General features: G+C 37.6%; 2 protein-coding genes across 3 annotated transcripts in view; both read left to right on the forward strand.

Moving 5' to 3' along the window:
- LOC107594236 (transitional endoplasmic reticulum ATPase) overlaps positions 1 to 8,029 on the forward strand; it is a 35,959-nt gene extending 27,930 nt beyond the window's left edge. For both annotated transcript variants that reach the window (XM_016284197.1, XM_016284198.1), the window contains 16 exons: positions 1,158 to 1,300; positions 1,925 to 2,055; positions 2,144 to 2,275; positions 2,403 to 2,505; positions 2,834 to 2,967; positions 3,051 to 3,186; positions 3,297 to 3,409; positions 3,486 to 3,650; positions 4,158 to 4,280; positions 4,395 to 4,542; positions 4,646 to 4,710; positions 5,713 to 5,891; positions 5,976 to 6,105; positions 6,192 to 6,350; positions 7,190 to 7,341; positions 7,422 to 8,029. In XM_016284197.1, coding sequence (XP_016139683.1) covers positions 1,158 to 1,300; positions 1,925 to 2,055; positions 2,144 to 2,275; positions 2,403 to 2,505; positions 2,834 to 2,967; positions 3,051 to 3,186; positions 3,297 to 3,409; positions 3,486 to 3,650; positions 4,158 to 4,280; positions 4,395 to 4,542; positions 4,646 to 4,710; positions 5,713 to 5,891; positions 5,976 to 6,105; positions 6,192 to 6,350; positions 7,190 to 7,341; positions 7,422 to 7,518 — 2,110 coding nt within the window. In that variant the 3' untranslated portion in view covers positions 7,519 to 8,029. The remainder of the gene's footprint in view (positions 1 to 1,157; positions 1,301 to 1,924; positions 2,056 to 2,143; positions 2,276 to 2,402; positions 2,506 to 2,833; positions 2,968 to 3,050; positions 3,187 to 3,296; positions 3,410 to 3,485; positions 3,651 to 4,157; positions 4,281 to 4,394; positions 4,543 to 4,645; positions 4,711 to 5,712; positions 5,892 to 5,975; positions 6,106 to 6,191; positions 6,351 to 7,189; positions 7,342 to 7,421) is intronic.
- A 3,493-nt stretch (positions 8,030 to 11,522) lies between these two features.
- Positions 11,523 to 15,288, forward strand: LOC107594238 (NADH dehydrogenase [ubiquinone] 1 beta subcomplex subunit 7-like). The gene is made up of 3 exons (XM_016284200.1): positions 11,523 to 11,784; positions 14,418 to 14,586; positions 15,114 to 15,288. Exons 1-3 carry the CDS (start codon positions 11,673 to 11,675, stop codon positions 15,193 to 15,195), a joined length of 363 nt encoding a protein of 120 aa, XP_016139686.1. The 5' UTR covers positions 11,523 to 11,672; the 3' UTR covers positions 15,196 to 15,288.
- The last annotated feature ends 115 nt before the right edge of the window (positions 15,289 to 15,403 follow it).

Raw genomic sequence — 15,403 nt, forward strand, 5'->3', positions numbered from 1 at the left:
ATGTGGGAAGATTTGCATAACGCCGCCCAAATGTTCACGCAAAGAAAGAAGGCGTAACTTTTATTCTCGCTGTAGTTTTGTTGTTGTCGCTGCCATGTCGTGAATGTGCAGTGCGTTTCTTTGTGAAAGCGAAACTACTTTGTTTGGTCTTCCAAAAGAGGATGATATCCGCTTCGTCATGCCTGGAGCTGATCCGTTCTGGTCGCTGAGGAAATACATCAACTTTGCGCTGTGGATCGCCGGATCGGCTTTCACCGTGGATGAAGCGGAGTCCAGCCCGGGGTCGTCACATGTGGTTGCTGCAAGCCCCCAGGCCTCTGCTCACTCAAGCTCGCATGTGTGACGCTGTGTGTTTCGTTGTGAAAGCGAAACTACTTTGTTTGGTCTTCCAAAAGAGGACACGACTAGAAATCAGTGGTTAAGTTGTATTTACAGCACTGTTCCAGAACAGTTCAACCCAAATATTCAGATGTGTGCAGCACATTTTATGGAGGACTGTTTCCTGATCCTGGGAGAGTAGACTACAATGCCGGCTGTTCTGACCCATAGACTGTAAGTACGTTTTAATTGAAAGAATTTGCCACTGATGATTCAAACGTGAGTTTTGAGCAGTGTAGAGTAAGACTTGTAGTTTGTTATTTCTCCAATCACAAATGCAGACATGGTTTTATGTTTACGCGGCGCGATGCAACGCAACGCAACGCGTAAAAAGACAGTATAAATCATTATAATCCGTAATTATGTCCCCACTGGATGCAACAAATGCCTCGTTTATTATGGGTTTTCACGGCATCACAGTAAGGGGTGTAACATTTCCGTCACACGCTTGAGGTATTCGGCCAATCACAGCGCACTGGATAGCTGGCCAATCACAGCACACCTCGCTTTTCAGACCGATGAGCTTTGTTAAAATCGACGTGTTTCAGAAAGGCGGGGCATAGAGGAGAAACAATAATGTACAGTATGTGGAAAATAATGTGTTTTTGAACCTTAAACCGCATAAACACATTTCATTACACCAAATACACCAAATAATGTTCTTTTTAGCAACATCATATGACCCCTTTAAAACTAGAGGCCTTATCTGCTGTTAGTGGTAAAGCGAAATCATGTCTGTAACATGTAATATGCTCACACATATATATGTGTTTACATAGTATCAACGCTTGTCCAGATGTGAAATATGGGAAGCGCATCCATGTTCTGCCCATTGATGACACTATCGAGGGGCTAACAGGCAACCTGTTTGAGGTTTTTCTAAAGCCGTATTTCCTGGAGGCCTACCGACCTGTTCACAAAGGTACACATGTTTATTCAGTGTGCTAAATACATGAATATAAGAGTTTGGTTTTGCATTTGGACAGCTGGGGTTAGGATCTGAAGAGAAGTCAGGGTTTAATGTTTTTGGTCATTTAGTAAAGCAGAAGTCTTAAAGAAGGAATCAATACTATTTTTGCGACATGTAATTATTCTGCACTACTTACCAAAAAAGCTTAATCCATTTAAAAGGGCTTTGTTAATCAGGCAAGCAGGCACAGTTTTCAATCAGCTCCAATTATCTTAAAATATTGTCCAATTAATCTGCCAATGGAATACAATCATTTATATACTATTCTAGTATTTATAATTTTAATTGAAGTTTTATTTATTTTGTTGTCTCATGGCATTTTTTTTATTAGTTTTACTTTTAGTCATTTTAGTACTTCAACTGCAAGTTTAGATTTTTCATCTAATATTTATTTTTCATTTTATGATCGCTTTATCTCAATTAAAAGATAATATTTTCAATAGATTTAGTTTGCTTAACATTGCCAATACCGCAAGGGACAACAGTAGTTCAGTACACACTCACTAGTCTATGCATCATATTTCACAATGTACCAAAAGTCACAATGGAGTTTGTCTTTGTTTATGCTTTCTGCAGGTGATATTTTCCTGGTCAGAGGAGGCATGAGAGCAGTGGAGTTTAAAGTCGTAGAAACAGACCCCAGCCCACACTGCATCGTTGCCCCGGATACCGTTATCCACTGCGAAGGAGAACCAATCAAACGAGAGGTAAGTGCGGTTTCATCATACCTTTCATCATATTTTCTCCATTTCAACATCTGCACCACGTCATGATGTCATATGTTGATGGTGTCAGGATGAGGAGGAGAGCCTGAATGACATCGGGTATGATGACATCGGGGGTTGTCGTAAACAGCTGGCTCAGATTAAAGAGATGGTAGAGCTGCCTCTCAGGCACCCCGGCCTGTTCAAAGCCATCGGAGTGAAGGCAAGAATCACCACACACATCTCTCTATTGTCTAACTTAACTAGACATTTGCATTTCATACGTACATTTATAAATAAAGAAAATCACTCACATATGTATTTAATTACGAACAACTTGTGTTCCCCAGCCTCCGAGAGGAATTCTGCTGTACGGTCCACCCGGGACGGGCAAGACGCTGGTGGCTCGTGCAGTTGCTAATGAGACGGGAGCTTTCTTCTTTCTCATCAATGGTGCATACGCACACTTGAAAGCCGCAGTCTGAAACTGTTGGTTGGCCTGCAGTAACGGATGCCTGTAAACACTAAAACTCTACTACAGAATGCAACTGAAAGCTGCTTATTGATATTTTTTACACTGACATCCACTTGTATCACTTCATGCATTTACCTTGAAAAGCCAAACAGATGATCCTTGTGACAAATGATTTTGGTCTTGACAAAACAGGCAGATCACATTGTATCATTGTGCCAAATATCAGTAACACTGCTGTATTTCCAGGCGTTACGCAATTTCAGTGTTGCATCTCCTGTGCTTAATGCCGTTGCTTTTGTATCCTAGGTCCTGAAATCATGAGTAAACTGGCAGGGGAGTCTGAGAGCAACCTGAGAAAAGCTTTCGAGGAGGCCGAAAAAAATGCCCCTGCTATCATCTTCATCGATGAGCTGGATGCAATCGCTCCGAAACGAGAGAAGGTAAGGAGAAGAAACAGGTATGTTATGTAACTATATACAGTCTGGTGTTTGTCATTGGTTTGATGGTTATGCCGTGTCTGTAGACTCATGGTGAGGTTGAGCGGAGGATCGTCTCTCAGCTGCTCACACTGATGGACGGCCTGAAACAACGCGTTCATGTTGTAGTTATGGCAGCCACAAACAGACCCAACAGTGTGGATCCTGCTCTTCGGCGTTTTGGTGCGAACATACGCATATGCACGTTCATGCTGAGAGTAATTTGCATAAACAAATGAATGGGCCAAAATATGCTTTCTACAGAAAGGTCAGTTGTAAATGTCGTGTCGTAGGTCGTTTTGATCGAGAGATTGACATTGGCATCCCCGATTCCACCGGCAGGCTGGAAATTTTACAAATTCACACCAAGAACATGAAACTGTCGGACGATGTGGACCTGGAACAGGTGAGGATGACGAGAGAGATGGAGGGTCTTAAGTCATGTCAGATATTTTATAACTGGACGTTTCTGTTTATGGTAGATCTCCGCTGAAACGCACGGGCACGTGGGAGCAGATATGGCTGCTCTGTGTTCAGAGGCAGCGCTGCAGGCCATCCGCAAAAAGATGATCTTAATTGATCTGGAGGACGACAGCATCGATGCAGACCTTCTCAACTCACTGGCCGTCACCATGGATGACTTCAAGGTCAGCTTCAGCATTTCACATACACAGATTATGCTTCAATTTTGAAATCTTTTCCATTCCAGAGGGCAAAGCTATTGCTCAGATGTTGCTCCCACAAGTCTTCAGAAAAAAATTAAACTATGATTAATCTTTTTTTTTTATCATATTTGATGTTGTATTGGAGTGCTGCCTATGAGGCTATTGGCTTTGACAAATTCTTCAAATATTAGATTATGCATTGTGATGTATTGCATATACTTGGACTGCTGTAGCGCAACTACGCAAAAAAACCTTCTGTCTCTCAACTATAACATGAAACATTGCTGAAATCCCTTCTAAAACTAGAGATTTCTGGGGTCTTTTTCTCAGTATAACAATCTGAGAAGCATGACTCTACAGAAAAATTCTCATTTGCTTCCATTTTTAATCTTAGTCCTGTCTAGGAGAAACCATTGGAACATTAAAGAGATCTCTTTTGTGATTTTTCTCTCCTTTGGGAATTATATCTATGGTTTTCTGCACTTCCAGTGGGCTCTAAGTCAGAGTAACCCATCTGCTCTGAGGGAGACGGTGGTGGAGGTTCCACAGGTAAACTGGGAGGACATTGGAGGACTTGATGAGGTGAAGCGAGAGTTACAGGAGCTTGTCCAGGTAAAACCACAAACATGCGCACACACACACACACACACACACACACACACACACACACACACACATACATACAAACAGGTATGAGATGGTCATTCGCTCTCTCTCTCTGTTAAGTATCCCGTGGAGTATCCTGATAAATTTCTGAAGTTTGGGATGACTCCATCGCGAGGGGTTTTGTTCTATGGTCCACCTGGTTGCGGCAAAACCCTACTAGCCAAAGCCATTGCCAACGAGTGCCAGGCTAACTTTGTGTCTATTAAAGGTATGTGTGTGTGAGAGAAACTGAAGTTAAAAAAGGACAGGCTGAGCATGAGCGCACTTGTGTGTGTGTGTGTAATCTATTCCATATTTTGGACTGATTTCAGGCCCAGAGCTGCTCACCATGTGGTTTGGTGAATCAGAGGCAAATGTCAGAGATGTGTTTGACAAGGTGAACAAACTACTGTCAATGACTACCACACTTTTTACACCTAGTTTTAACATCCTAGACATATTCCTGTGATGGCAAAGCTGAATTTTCACCAGTTTACTCTTGTTTTTAGTGCATTTCTTATTATTTTTATAGTTGGAAATGATTGTGCTGTTTAATGAAGTATAGAAAGTGTTTTTTTTTAGAATTCTTTGAACAGAAAGTTTGAAAAACAGCATTAATTCGAAATAAAAATATTTAGTAACATTATAATTATCTCAACTGTCATTTTTGATCAATTGTGTACATCCTTGCTGAATTATAGTAACAATTTCTTTATAAAAAACAAGAAAAAGTATTTTACAGCTTATTAATACATCAAATATGCAAATTTTTTCTTCCAAACTTTTTTTTTTCAATGTGATACAAATGTGACGTTTTAAATATAATTCAGACTTATTATCATTTATACTGCAATGTGGCCAAATGTGACCCTGGACCACAAAACCAGTCATAAGTGTACATTTTCCGAAATTGAGATTTATGCATAATCTGAATAAATAAGCTTTCTATTGATGTATGTTTGTTAGGATAGGACAATATTTGGCCGAGATACTACTATTTGAAAATCTGGAATCTGAGGGTGCAAAAAAAAAAAATCCAAATATTGAGAAAATCGCCTTTAAAGTTGTCCAGATGAAGTTCTTAGCAATGCATATTACTAATCAAACATTAAGTTTTGATATATTTATGGTAGGAAATTTACAAAATATCTTCATGGAACATGATCTTTACTTAATATCCTAATGATTTTTGCCATAAATGAAAAATCGATAATTTTGACCCATACAATATATTTTGGCTATTGCTACAAATATACCCCAGCGACTTTCTTTTAACCCACTACCTCAAAATGAGGTTTTCATGTTCCATTCATAAAGCATTATGAAACTCATTTAGAACATGTAAGTGTTCATTTTAATTGCGGGACTGTTCAAACCAGATCTCATTCTGTGGTCTCAGGCACGGCAGGCGGCCCCATGCATCCTGTTCTTTGACGAGCTGGACTCTATTGCTAAAGCACGAGGTGGCGGGGCTGGAGATGCAGGAGGTGCGGCTGACAGGGTCATCAACCAGATCTTGACAGAAATGGATGGAATGACCAATAAGAAGAATGTCTTTATCATCGGCGCCACCAACAGGTGACAACTTGTTTGTGCTTGCATGTGTTGGCAGTGGATAAAGTGAGGAGGGGATGTTCTCAGAGTCCTGTCTGTCACTCTTAGGCCAGATATCATTGATCCTGCAATCCTGAGGCCTGGTCGTTTGGATCAGTTGATTTACATCCCTCTACCTGACATGCCCTCCCGCTCTGCCATCCTGCGCGCCAACCTCCGCAAGTCCCCCATCGCTAAGGTCATTCACACAAAACCTAAGACATACATACATGCATCTCCACATAAAACCACCCTCTAACTGTGCACTTTTTGTGTGTTTTTCAGGACGTAGACCTGGCATATCTGTCCCGTATAACGGAGGGATTCTCAGGAGCAGACCTGACTGAGATCTGTCAGAGGGCCTGTAAGCTTGCTATTAGAGAAGCCATAGAAGCAGAGATCCGTGCTGAGAGACAGCGCCAAGCCAGGAAAGAGACTGCTATGGTTAGTGCGCATGTGATTGAAAAAAAATATTACATAAGTATAGTATAGTGTTACATAATACATTTCCATATATGGGAAACTAGTACTTATATTTTTCAGTATACTGCAATATATGCATTGACCATGTGTGGCAATATAAAAATATTTAGAAATGAAGACAAAAATAGCAACAATCCTTTATTGTGCCCATACATATTCCTATACAAATATGAATGTACGTACACACATTCACGAATGAGTTACAGCTATATATGAAAATATGAAACAAATATAATGTAAATAATTATAAAATATAAGAAATATATATATGTCTATGTGTGTACATACTGCATGGGTGAATATATGTGCAATATATTTATACACATGCAGTACCATATCTTATCACATGTACATCCGTATGTTATTAAGTGTATTCCTGAACATAAAATTACATATATTATAATATATAATTAATTATATTGTCACATATTTTTCGATATATGAAACGGCAATTCCTTATTCAATATATTCTAACATATTAACACAATATATTATTCTGTATATTTTCAATATACCGTTAAATCATTTAATATATTGATCATTCATATATAAGGAAATACATTTTCTTTGCGTAAGAGTGCACCATGGTGGGTTGGACACACATATAAAGAGAATGGTTAAGTCCTGGTTCCTGAACACGCATGCATAAAGAAGAATATGCTCAAATATAAGCTCTAATGTTGAGCAGCCCATCTTTCCCTCACATTTATGATAGATTAGAACGGTCTGCTTTATAATGATGTGTCTTAACATTGGACTAAATATATTATAATATTTGGGTTATTAACTATTGTTTCCAGGATGATGATTATGACCCGGTGCCTGAGATCAGGAAGGATCATTTTGAGGAAGCCATGAGATTTGCCCGTCGCTCTGTCAGTGATAATGACATACGGAAGTATGAGATGTTTGCTCAGACTCTTCAGCAAAGCCGTGGATTTGGGAACTTCAGGTACTCAAACACATAAACACACAAATCTCTAGTGCCACTTCATACCTCATTTTGTTCAGTAAATTGTCTCTCATCGGCAGGTTTCCTACAGCACCTCAGTCAGGTGGAGGTCAGGGGTCAGGCCAAGGCTCTGGGGGTCATTTCAGAGATGATGGAGATGATGATCTCTATCAGTAATCAAAATCAACTGTCTTCTACCAGCCCGACACCTGGTGTGTGCGACAGTGAGAGAAGAAATGAAATTCACTTTCAACTGGAATCTGCACATTATGATTATCAATAATGAAGAATAATCAATATCTGTTATTTCTCATTCTGACAGCGGTATTAATCTCTTACAGTCCAGCCAGAAAAATGAAATTGAATGCCTATTATTCTCATATTAAATTATAAGATGATGTTGTTAAATATATGTGTTGATGTGAAATGCGTGCCTGACTGTAATAAAGAAAATTTCATGTCCCTCTTGCTATAGAAGTATGGAAGTCCTAAGAGGCCCTGGAATATGATTATTGTTCTTGTTTTCTCGTGATCACGACTTAATTTTAGAGTTTTTTTTACAGTGATTGTTTGATTTTTAAACACAATGCGTAGTGAGTCTATTGTTGCTATAGTAACGAATGCAACTTTGATGCGCATCTGTTGTGGATACTTCAGCAAGTTTTGCTTCGCTTAGTAATAAAGTCTGGAATAAATAAACATAGGCTAATCAATCACTGATGATATTTTTCCACAGACAGTACGCTAAATGTTTTGTTTGTGTAATTAATAATGTTAAAATGGTCAAATCGATCAACACCGCAAACACAGGCGGAGCGGAGCGCCTTCAGAAGGACACAGAGAACTATTCTAAAATCTTTTAGAGCTGCTTGGATTCAAATCACTTTATTTTCCTTTTATTTGAAATAAAATTATAATTTGTTTTTTGATTTTTATTAGTCATGTAGGATATGCTGTGACGTATTATATCATGTGTGTTACAAGCTTGGGATGGAGCAGCTGAGTCCTTATCCATCTTCAAGAATCGGCTAAAAACACATCTCTTCCATCTTTATTTGACCCTCTAACTCTAGCACTCTCTATTCTAATTCTATTCTTTTAAAAAACGTGCCCCTTTTAGACTTGCACTCTATTCATTTACTTACTGCTTGTTTTCTTAAAAAAAAAAGCTCTAATCTTTTTGTATTCTATCTGTTTTCTTTTTAATTTATTATATAATTTTAAAAAAAACCTTGCTAAGTGTACTGCGTTAAGCTAACTGAGACTTGTTATATCTCTTGCATATCATTGCTCTTTTGTTGATTTTGATTGCCTCTGTTGTCCTCATTTGTATGATAATGTAATGTAAATGTAAAATAGTGTTTGTGTATGTGTGTGTGTGTGTGGGTGTGTGTACAGGTTTTTCTATACTGGTGGGGACTTAAACCTGAATACACACAGACTCATGGGGACTCGTGTCACGGTGGGGACCTAAATTGAGGTCCCCATGGGTACAAATGCTTATAAATCACACAGAATTAGTTTTTTTAGATTGTACAAATGCTGAAAGTTTCCTGTGAGGGGTAGGTTTAGGGGTAGGGTTGGTGTAGGGCAATAGAATATACGGTTTCTACAGTATAAAAACCATTACGCCTGTGGAGAGTCCCCATTAACCATAAAAAAAAAAAGTGAATGTGTGTGTGTGTGTGTGTGTGTGTGTGTGTGTGTGTGTGTGTGTGTGTGTGAGTGAGTGTGAGTGTGGTTTCCTACAGAAAATACAAAAGATTACAGCACTGTGTAACATCACTTAAATAAATTTGCCTATACACTTTTTTACATATATACATCACATTTCTTATCAATATACATGATTAACAATAAAGATGAAAAATAAGGACAAAGATGCACATTACAAATACGTCGTCCTAGATAAACACAACATCCCCGCTTAATAACAATCATGTACTTCAAAGATGCACAAATAAAGATATAAGTGCAAACAGAATACTATACAGTGATGTCAACCTTGGCTGTAATAAGCAGTTTTCAGTGAAACTGATGAGACACATGGTAAAAGTTTGGCCCATATGTGCTCAGCCATGCCAAACCTGGGCCAAATGTGGTCGTTCTTGCTATCTGCAAGAACTTAACGGTAACAGATACACAAAATAATAATATTGATTCAAGCATTTAATATTTATGAGTTAATTAACTGTCAGTGATGAACAATACTGCACAAATTATAGCGATCACGAAGAGGTTCCTTATTCTGTCCCAAAAGCGTACAGTAAAGTGTATATGCAGTATACAACACCCCATCAGTTCAGTACTGCCACCTGTTGGCGCAGTTGTGTAACTTAGAGAACGTCTCAGGTTACTTATGTAACCATGGTTCCCTGAGTAGGGAACGAGACACTGCGTCCTCTAGGGGTCGCTATGGGGAAACCTAGAGGCCGCAGCGTCTCGTTCCCATGAAAGGGAACGTCTCAGGTTACTTTTGTAACCATGGTTCCCTGAGTAGGGAACGAGACACTGCGTCCTCTAGGGGTCGCTATGGGGAAACCTAGAGGACGCAGCGTCTCGTTCCCATGAAAGGGAACGTCTCAGGTTACTTTTGTAACCATGGTTCCCTGAGTAGGGAACGAGACACTGCGTCCTCTAGGTTTCCCCATAGCGACCCCTAGAGGACGCAGTGTCTCGTTCCCATGAAAGGGAACTACTTTTGTTATGACGAGATCACAAGAAAACAAGAAAGAAAAGTATTGCATGGCCTCAGGACTTCGAAGTATCCGTAATAGAAGACACTTTCTCAAACAAGTTAATTTACAAACTTAGCCTAAGCATTCAATTAACCCAACTATTTTAAGTAAATATTAGCTTCATAACTTACCTCAAAACAAATTTGCAGACACATGAATCCACGTTAGTCTGTCAATAAACAACTGAACTGCGATTTTATTGCATTTTATTAACGAGAGAAGCAGAAAATATGTTATATTGATATACAAATTCAAATCTAAAGCTAATTCATGTCGTTCATCTTGTAACGTGTGTTATGAAAGCAGCCATATCAGCTACGGAGCCAGATCAGCCTCACAAATAATAAACGTACAAAACAAAATTCATAAATGCACGGCACAATTTACATTTACAAAATCTGATTCGTAAATTCATAAATACACAAGTAAAAGCATAAGTAGTTCCCCAAATGCATCTTACCTAAATAAATGTAAAATGTTTTCACAAATATGTATACATAAAGTTCTAAAAGTTCCATCACACATTTATGAATGATGCTACATGTATTTATGGATCGTTGAGTCTGCGTTTGCAAATCGCCACACGTGCGTGGACTGCTTTGAATTTGTTTGCTTTGAGACCTTCCTGACAAGTCAAGATTCATAAATATATATATTTTTCGGAGGATGTAACAACTGATCTGGCTCCGTAATCAGCGACTGATTTTATTGATTTTAAGTTAAAACTTTTGACATTCATGACAACATTTTGACACTCGAGGCAATGCAAGATGTGATAAATGTGGGAATCCAGAAACAGTAAAGCACATTCTTCTAGAATGGGATGCGTATGAAAGAGAAAGAAATCAACTTAATCATAAATTAGATGGGACATGATAAAGTAGCACTCAAGATATTACTAGGGAATAGTCAAATGCTCAATTATCTAAAAAAAGACAGGAAATATGGAAAGAATATAAATTGTAATTGTGGTATATATATAATTGTATTTATTTATTTATATATATATATATATATATATCCTTCTCTCTACCAAATCTGTTCACTCCACACTCCAGATCAGTAGGTGGCGGTAATGCACCTTTAAGCTGGTTTGCCAAAACCCCCAATAAACATCAGAAGAAGAAGAAGAAGAAGAAGAAGAAGAAGAAGAAGAAGACGGATTAGTTTTTTTATTTTTTATTTTATTTTATTTTTTATTAATGCTCAAGAATAGTACACATAGAATAATACAACCATTAACATAAAAAGATAAACAATAATAACAAAAAAAGAAAGAAAAAGAACAGGGGAAAAACAGAAAAAAGGGGGTTGTTAATACATTATACACTGAAAGAATAAAATTGAGATTTACATGTCATTAAAGATAGGAAAAAAGTTACAGATAGATAAAGTTTTTAAGGCTTTTTTAGCGGAACGGATTAGTGTGGAGGAGTGTGTTACTCGTTGCGCGTGTTTACTTCCGGCGCAGACCGGAAACATCAGAGGGTTTCTGGAGGTGACCGAATGGCAGTGTGCAGAATTGATTTGATTACTGCATTATAACGGATTACTTTCAGAGGTTACGCTGTTTTTGCTGAAGCCGCGTTCAGAATGGGGTCCCACCTCGTGCGGAGTTACATCACGGAGAGAGACGCGACGCCGGACCCGAGGACACCGTCTGCTTACGCCCCGCAGCTGGGCTTCCCTGAGCGGCAGGAGCGAGGTGACCACACCGCGGCACGCTCACGGAGCTTCCAGACGTGCTGTAGTCCGTTAACATGAACCGCGAGTCTTCAGGGCCTCAGGTTGACTTTGAACTTCAGGTCCAAACACGAGGCTTCAGCAAAAACATGCCCTTAATTGTGTCTGTTTAGCTGAAAGCTGTGACCTGTGTTCTTGTAGAGTTGGTGTCAATATAACGAATAATGCCTACATTACTAGGCCCGGGTGCATAAACACTGACACCAGGTGTGTGCAGATTGTTAAACAGTGTTGGGGAAAGCTACTTTTAAAAGTAATGCATTACAATATTGCGTTACTCCATAAAAAAAGTAACTAATCACGTTACTTTTATGGAAGGTAATGCGCTACGTTACTTTTGCGTTACTTTTTAAATCTGGACAGGGCTTGCTTGTTTGTTTTTTAAATAAAAAAGTTATATTTTTGGCAAATATAAAAGCCCTTTCACACCAAAAGTGAAATGAATAAGCCTCAGGCTGAAGGGAAAGTACAGTAGAATGCAGAAGAAGAAAATTCAACATAAATGTTCATCTAGAGTAATTTGTGCTGATTAGTACGCTTGAACTGGATCATCACCAGTAGAATGGATTAAATACATAAAGCATATTTGTGTTTAACATTTAATTATTGCAGGTTTGCGTCATATTCTGAGTTGCATTATTTTTATTCATTTTGAGGAATACTGAATCTGTGTTTGAATTTGTGAGTGAGATGAATTAATGCATATTCATATTTATTTTAGAACTACAGTAACATCTGATTTCTCTCAACATGGGGACAGGAGAGTTGTTAATCAATAAATTGAAAAAAAAAGTAACTTGCGTTACTTATTTGAAAAAGTAACTCTGATATTCTCTTGTAAATTAAAAAGTAATGCGTTACTTTACTAGTTACTTGAAAAAAGTAATCTGATTACGTAACTTGCTTTACTTGTAATATATTACCCCCAACACTGGTCATAACTAGTTTGACTAACTAGCAGCAAGAAATAACTAGCAGCAAGAAATAACTAGCAGCAAGAAATAACTAGCAGCAAGGTAATCAGTCTTACTTGACTCATTTAAATTGGGCCAATCTACCTTTTTGTAACTGACTTTTAAAAAGTTCTGAAGAAAACAAGTTGGATGACTAACTTTTTAAGGCTAGAAAAAAGGCCCAGATTTTAGATTTATTTAAATTGCATAAATCTTAACCCTTAAAAACTCAACATTTACTTCCATTTAGATTGCAGTGTTAACATTAACTAGTGAACGGGTGCATATGTGTCGGTCATAAATAAATGCAGCAGGCAAGAACAGGGAAGTATGTCTAAATTCTAAATAAATACAACTTAAAATGTTTTTTTTTTTGGCATCCGTTTGATTTTATTTAAATAATTGTAGGTTCAAAATACAGTTATTCAAATTGCTTAGAATCAGCACAAATCTGTTCATTGTGAAAACAATAACATTTATTCAAATATGGCTAGTTGTTGGACAGAAAATATTCAGGTAAAACATTAAATTGAAACATCAGATTTATTGATGATAAATATATAACACATACTCACCCTGTAGCTATGAGACACATACACGTGTCCTGATCATAAATGTAGGGGTGCAGTTATTTTCAGTCTCAGCCAATGGACTAAAACATGCACCGTTTCGGTAGTGACATGGAAAATGCAGGACATATTTTTTTAACCATGTTTCATAATTTACTAAGAACATTTTTTTTTATTTCAATATAATTTTAAGTGAAAGTTGAGGGGGTTTAGGGTTCGGGACAACCACCTCCCAATTGAAAGTACCCAATAAATAATGATTTTATATAGTATTAAGCTTACTAATTGTTTTAATATTAGTGTGGGTTTCAATAAATAATAGAAGGATCTTAGTAAACATCTAAGATGTGAATACTTAAATGCTTTTTAAATGTGTTTTTTGGTTGTGGGACAAGAGTTTGCACCAATTCTGTAGAATCTGTAGAATATATTTTATATATGTGACCCTGGAGCACAAAAGCAGTGTTAAGTCGCTGGGGTATATTTGCAGCAATAGCTAACAATACACTGTATGAGTCAAAATTATAGATCTTTCTTTTATGCCAAAAATCATTAGGATATTAAGATCATGTTCCATGAAGATATTTTGTAAATTTCCTACCGTAAATATATCAAAACTTAATTTTTGATCAGTAATATGCATGGCTAAGAACTTCATTTGGACAACTTTAAAGATGATTTTCTCAATATTTAGATTTTTTTGCACCCTCAGATTCCAGATTTTCAAATAGTTGTATCTCGGCCAAATATTGTCCTCCTAACAAACCATACATCAATGGAAAGCTTATTTATTCAGCTTTCAGATGATGCATAAATCCCAATTTCAAAAAATTGACCCTTATGACTGGTTTTGTGGACCAGGGTCACATATATATATAACATTTTAGTTTTTTTTGTGTTTAAAAGGTTTGAAAACTTTTCACCCTTTGACTCCAAATGCTTGAATCTGGCTAAGGTTGACCTGTCATACCTAGTTCACTCTGTAGTGTAATAGAAGGATGAACGTGATGTATCGTTTGTAGTTAGTGATTGATTTTCTTGTGACACTCATCTCCTTTGCTTCATGTTGTTAGTAATGGTGGCGACGCACGAGCAGATGAACCTGGCCATGCTGCCGGTGGAGCAGCGCGATTACTGCGCTCACTACCTGCTCAAACTCCTCAAGTGCAAGAGGGACAATTTCCCCAACTTCCTAGCCTGCAAACACGAGAGACACGACTGGGACTACTGTGAACATCAGGAGTACGTCAACACGCATTCAGACACATCCACTCATTGAACTGCACTACTGCAGATGCAGGCACTGCTTTAAGATGGTGTTCACTGATTTCATGTCAGCAGATTGGACTTTGAAAGCATATTTGTTTCCCAAAGTAATCGCATTAAATTCGGCTTGAACAAAATTGTAAATCCTGCTAGATTAATTATTTAGATGAGCAGAGTTTTAGAAGTTTTTAACATTTCCCTGAATAAATATTATTTTCTCACATTTTTTTTTATCTTTACAAAGTTTAATAATTTATCAATAATAATACAAATCTTAAAAGTTAAAATACTTTATATTAATTAGTAAAACACAATACATTTTTAAATGATTTAAAGTGAAAGTGTAATTTGAAGTAGGCCCACGACTGTTATATACAACATTATCATCACGTTTCACTCTGTGGCGATCAGCAGTTATGCAAGAAGTACTTTTTTGCATGCTCAAAATATGTTTTGGTGAATTTTTAAAAATATGTTAATCTTGACTCTCTTCTTCTTTGCAGTTATGTGATGAGGATGAAAGAGTACGAGAGAGAGAGAAGACTGAACTTGAGGAAAAAGAGGATCGAGGAAAATGCAGCATAAATATCCCACCCTCGTCTTCAGTTCTCCAGCAGTTGTTTCTCTGTGTATAAATGGCTCTCTCAATAATAAAGATTCTCTTGTGAGCTCTCAAAACATGAATGGAGCATTTTCTTAAAACACACAGGGATGCATATGAGCAAAGACTTTTATCCAGAAACTGATCAGAGTTATGCTGCGCAACACATCTAGCAGAATATAATAAAATGTG

The sequence above is a fragment of the Sinocyclocheilus grahami genome, unplaced genomic scaffold (assembly GCF_001515645.1).
Source record: "Sinocyclocheilus grahami isolate Dianchi unplaced genomic scaffold, SAMN03320097.WGS_v1.1 scaffold181.1, whole genome shotgun sequence".
Classification (NCBI taxonomy): Eukaryota; Metazoa; Chordata; class Actinopteri; order Cypriniformes; family Cyprinidae; genus Sinocyclocheilus; species Sinocyclocheilus grahami.

Excerpts from the sequence above, each read along its gene's own strand:
- LOC107594238 (XM_016284200.1), top strand. The coding sequence starts at position 11,673 with ATGGGGTCCCACCTCGTGCGGAGTTACATCACGGAGAGAGACGCGACG. Across the intron at positions 11,785-14,417 it reads CCCTGAGCGGCAGGAGCGAG|TAATGGTGGCGACGCACGAG; the intron begins GTGACCACACCG and ends TCATGTTGTTAG. Across the intron at positions 14,587-15,113 it reads GACTACTGTGAACATCAGGA|TTATGTGATGAGGATGAAAG; the intron begins GTACGTCAACAC and ends TCTTCTTTGCAG.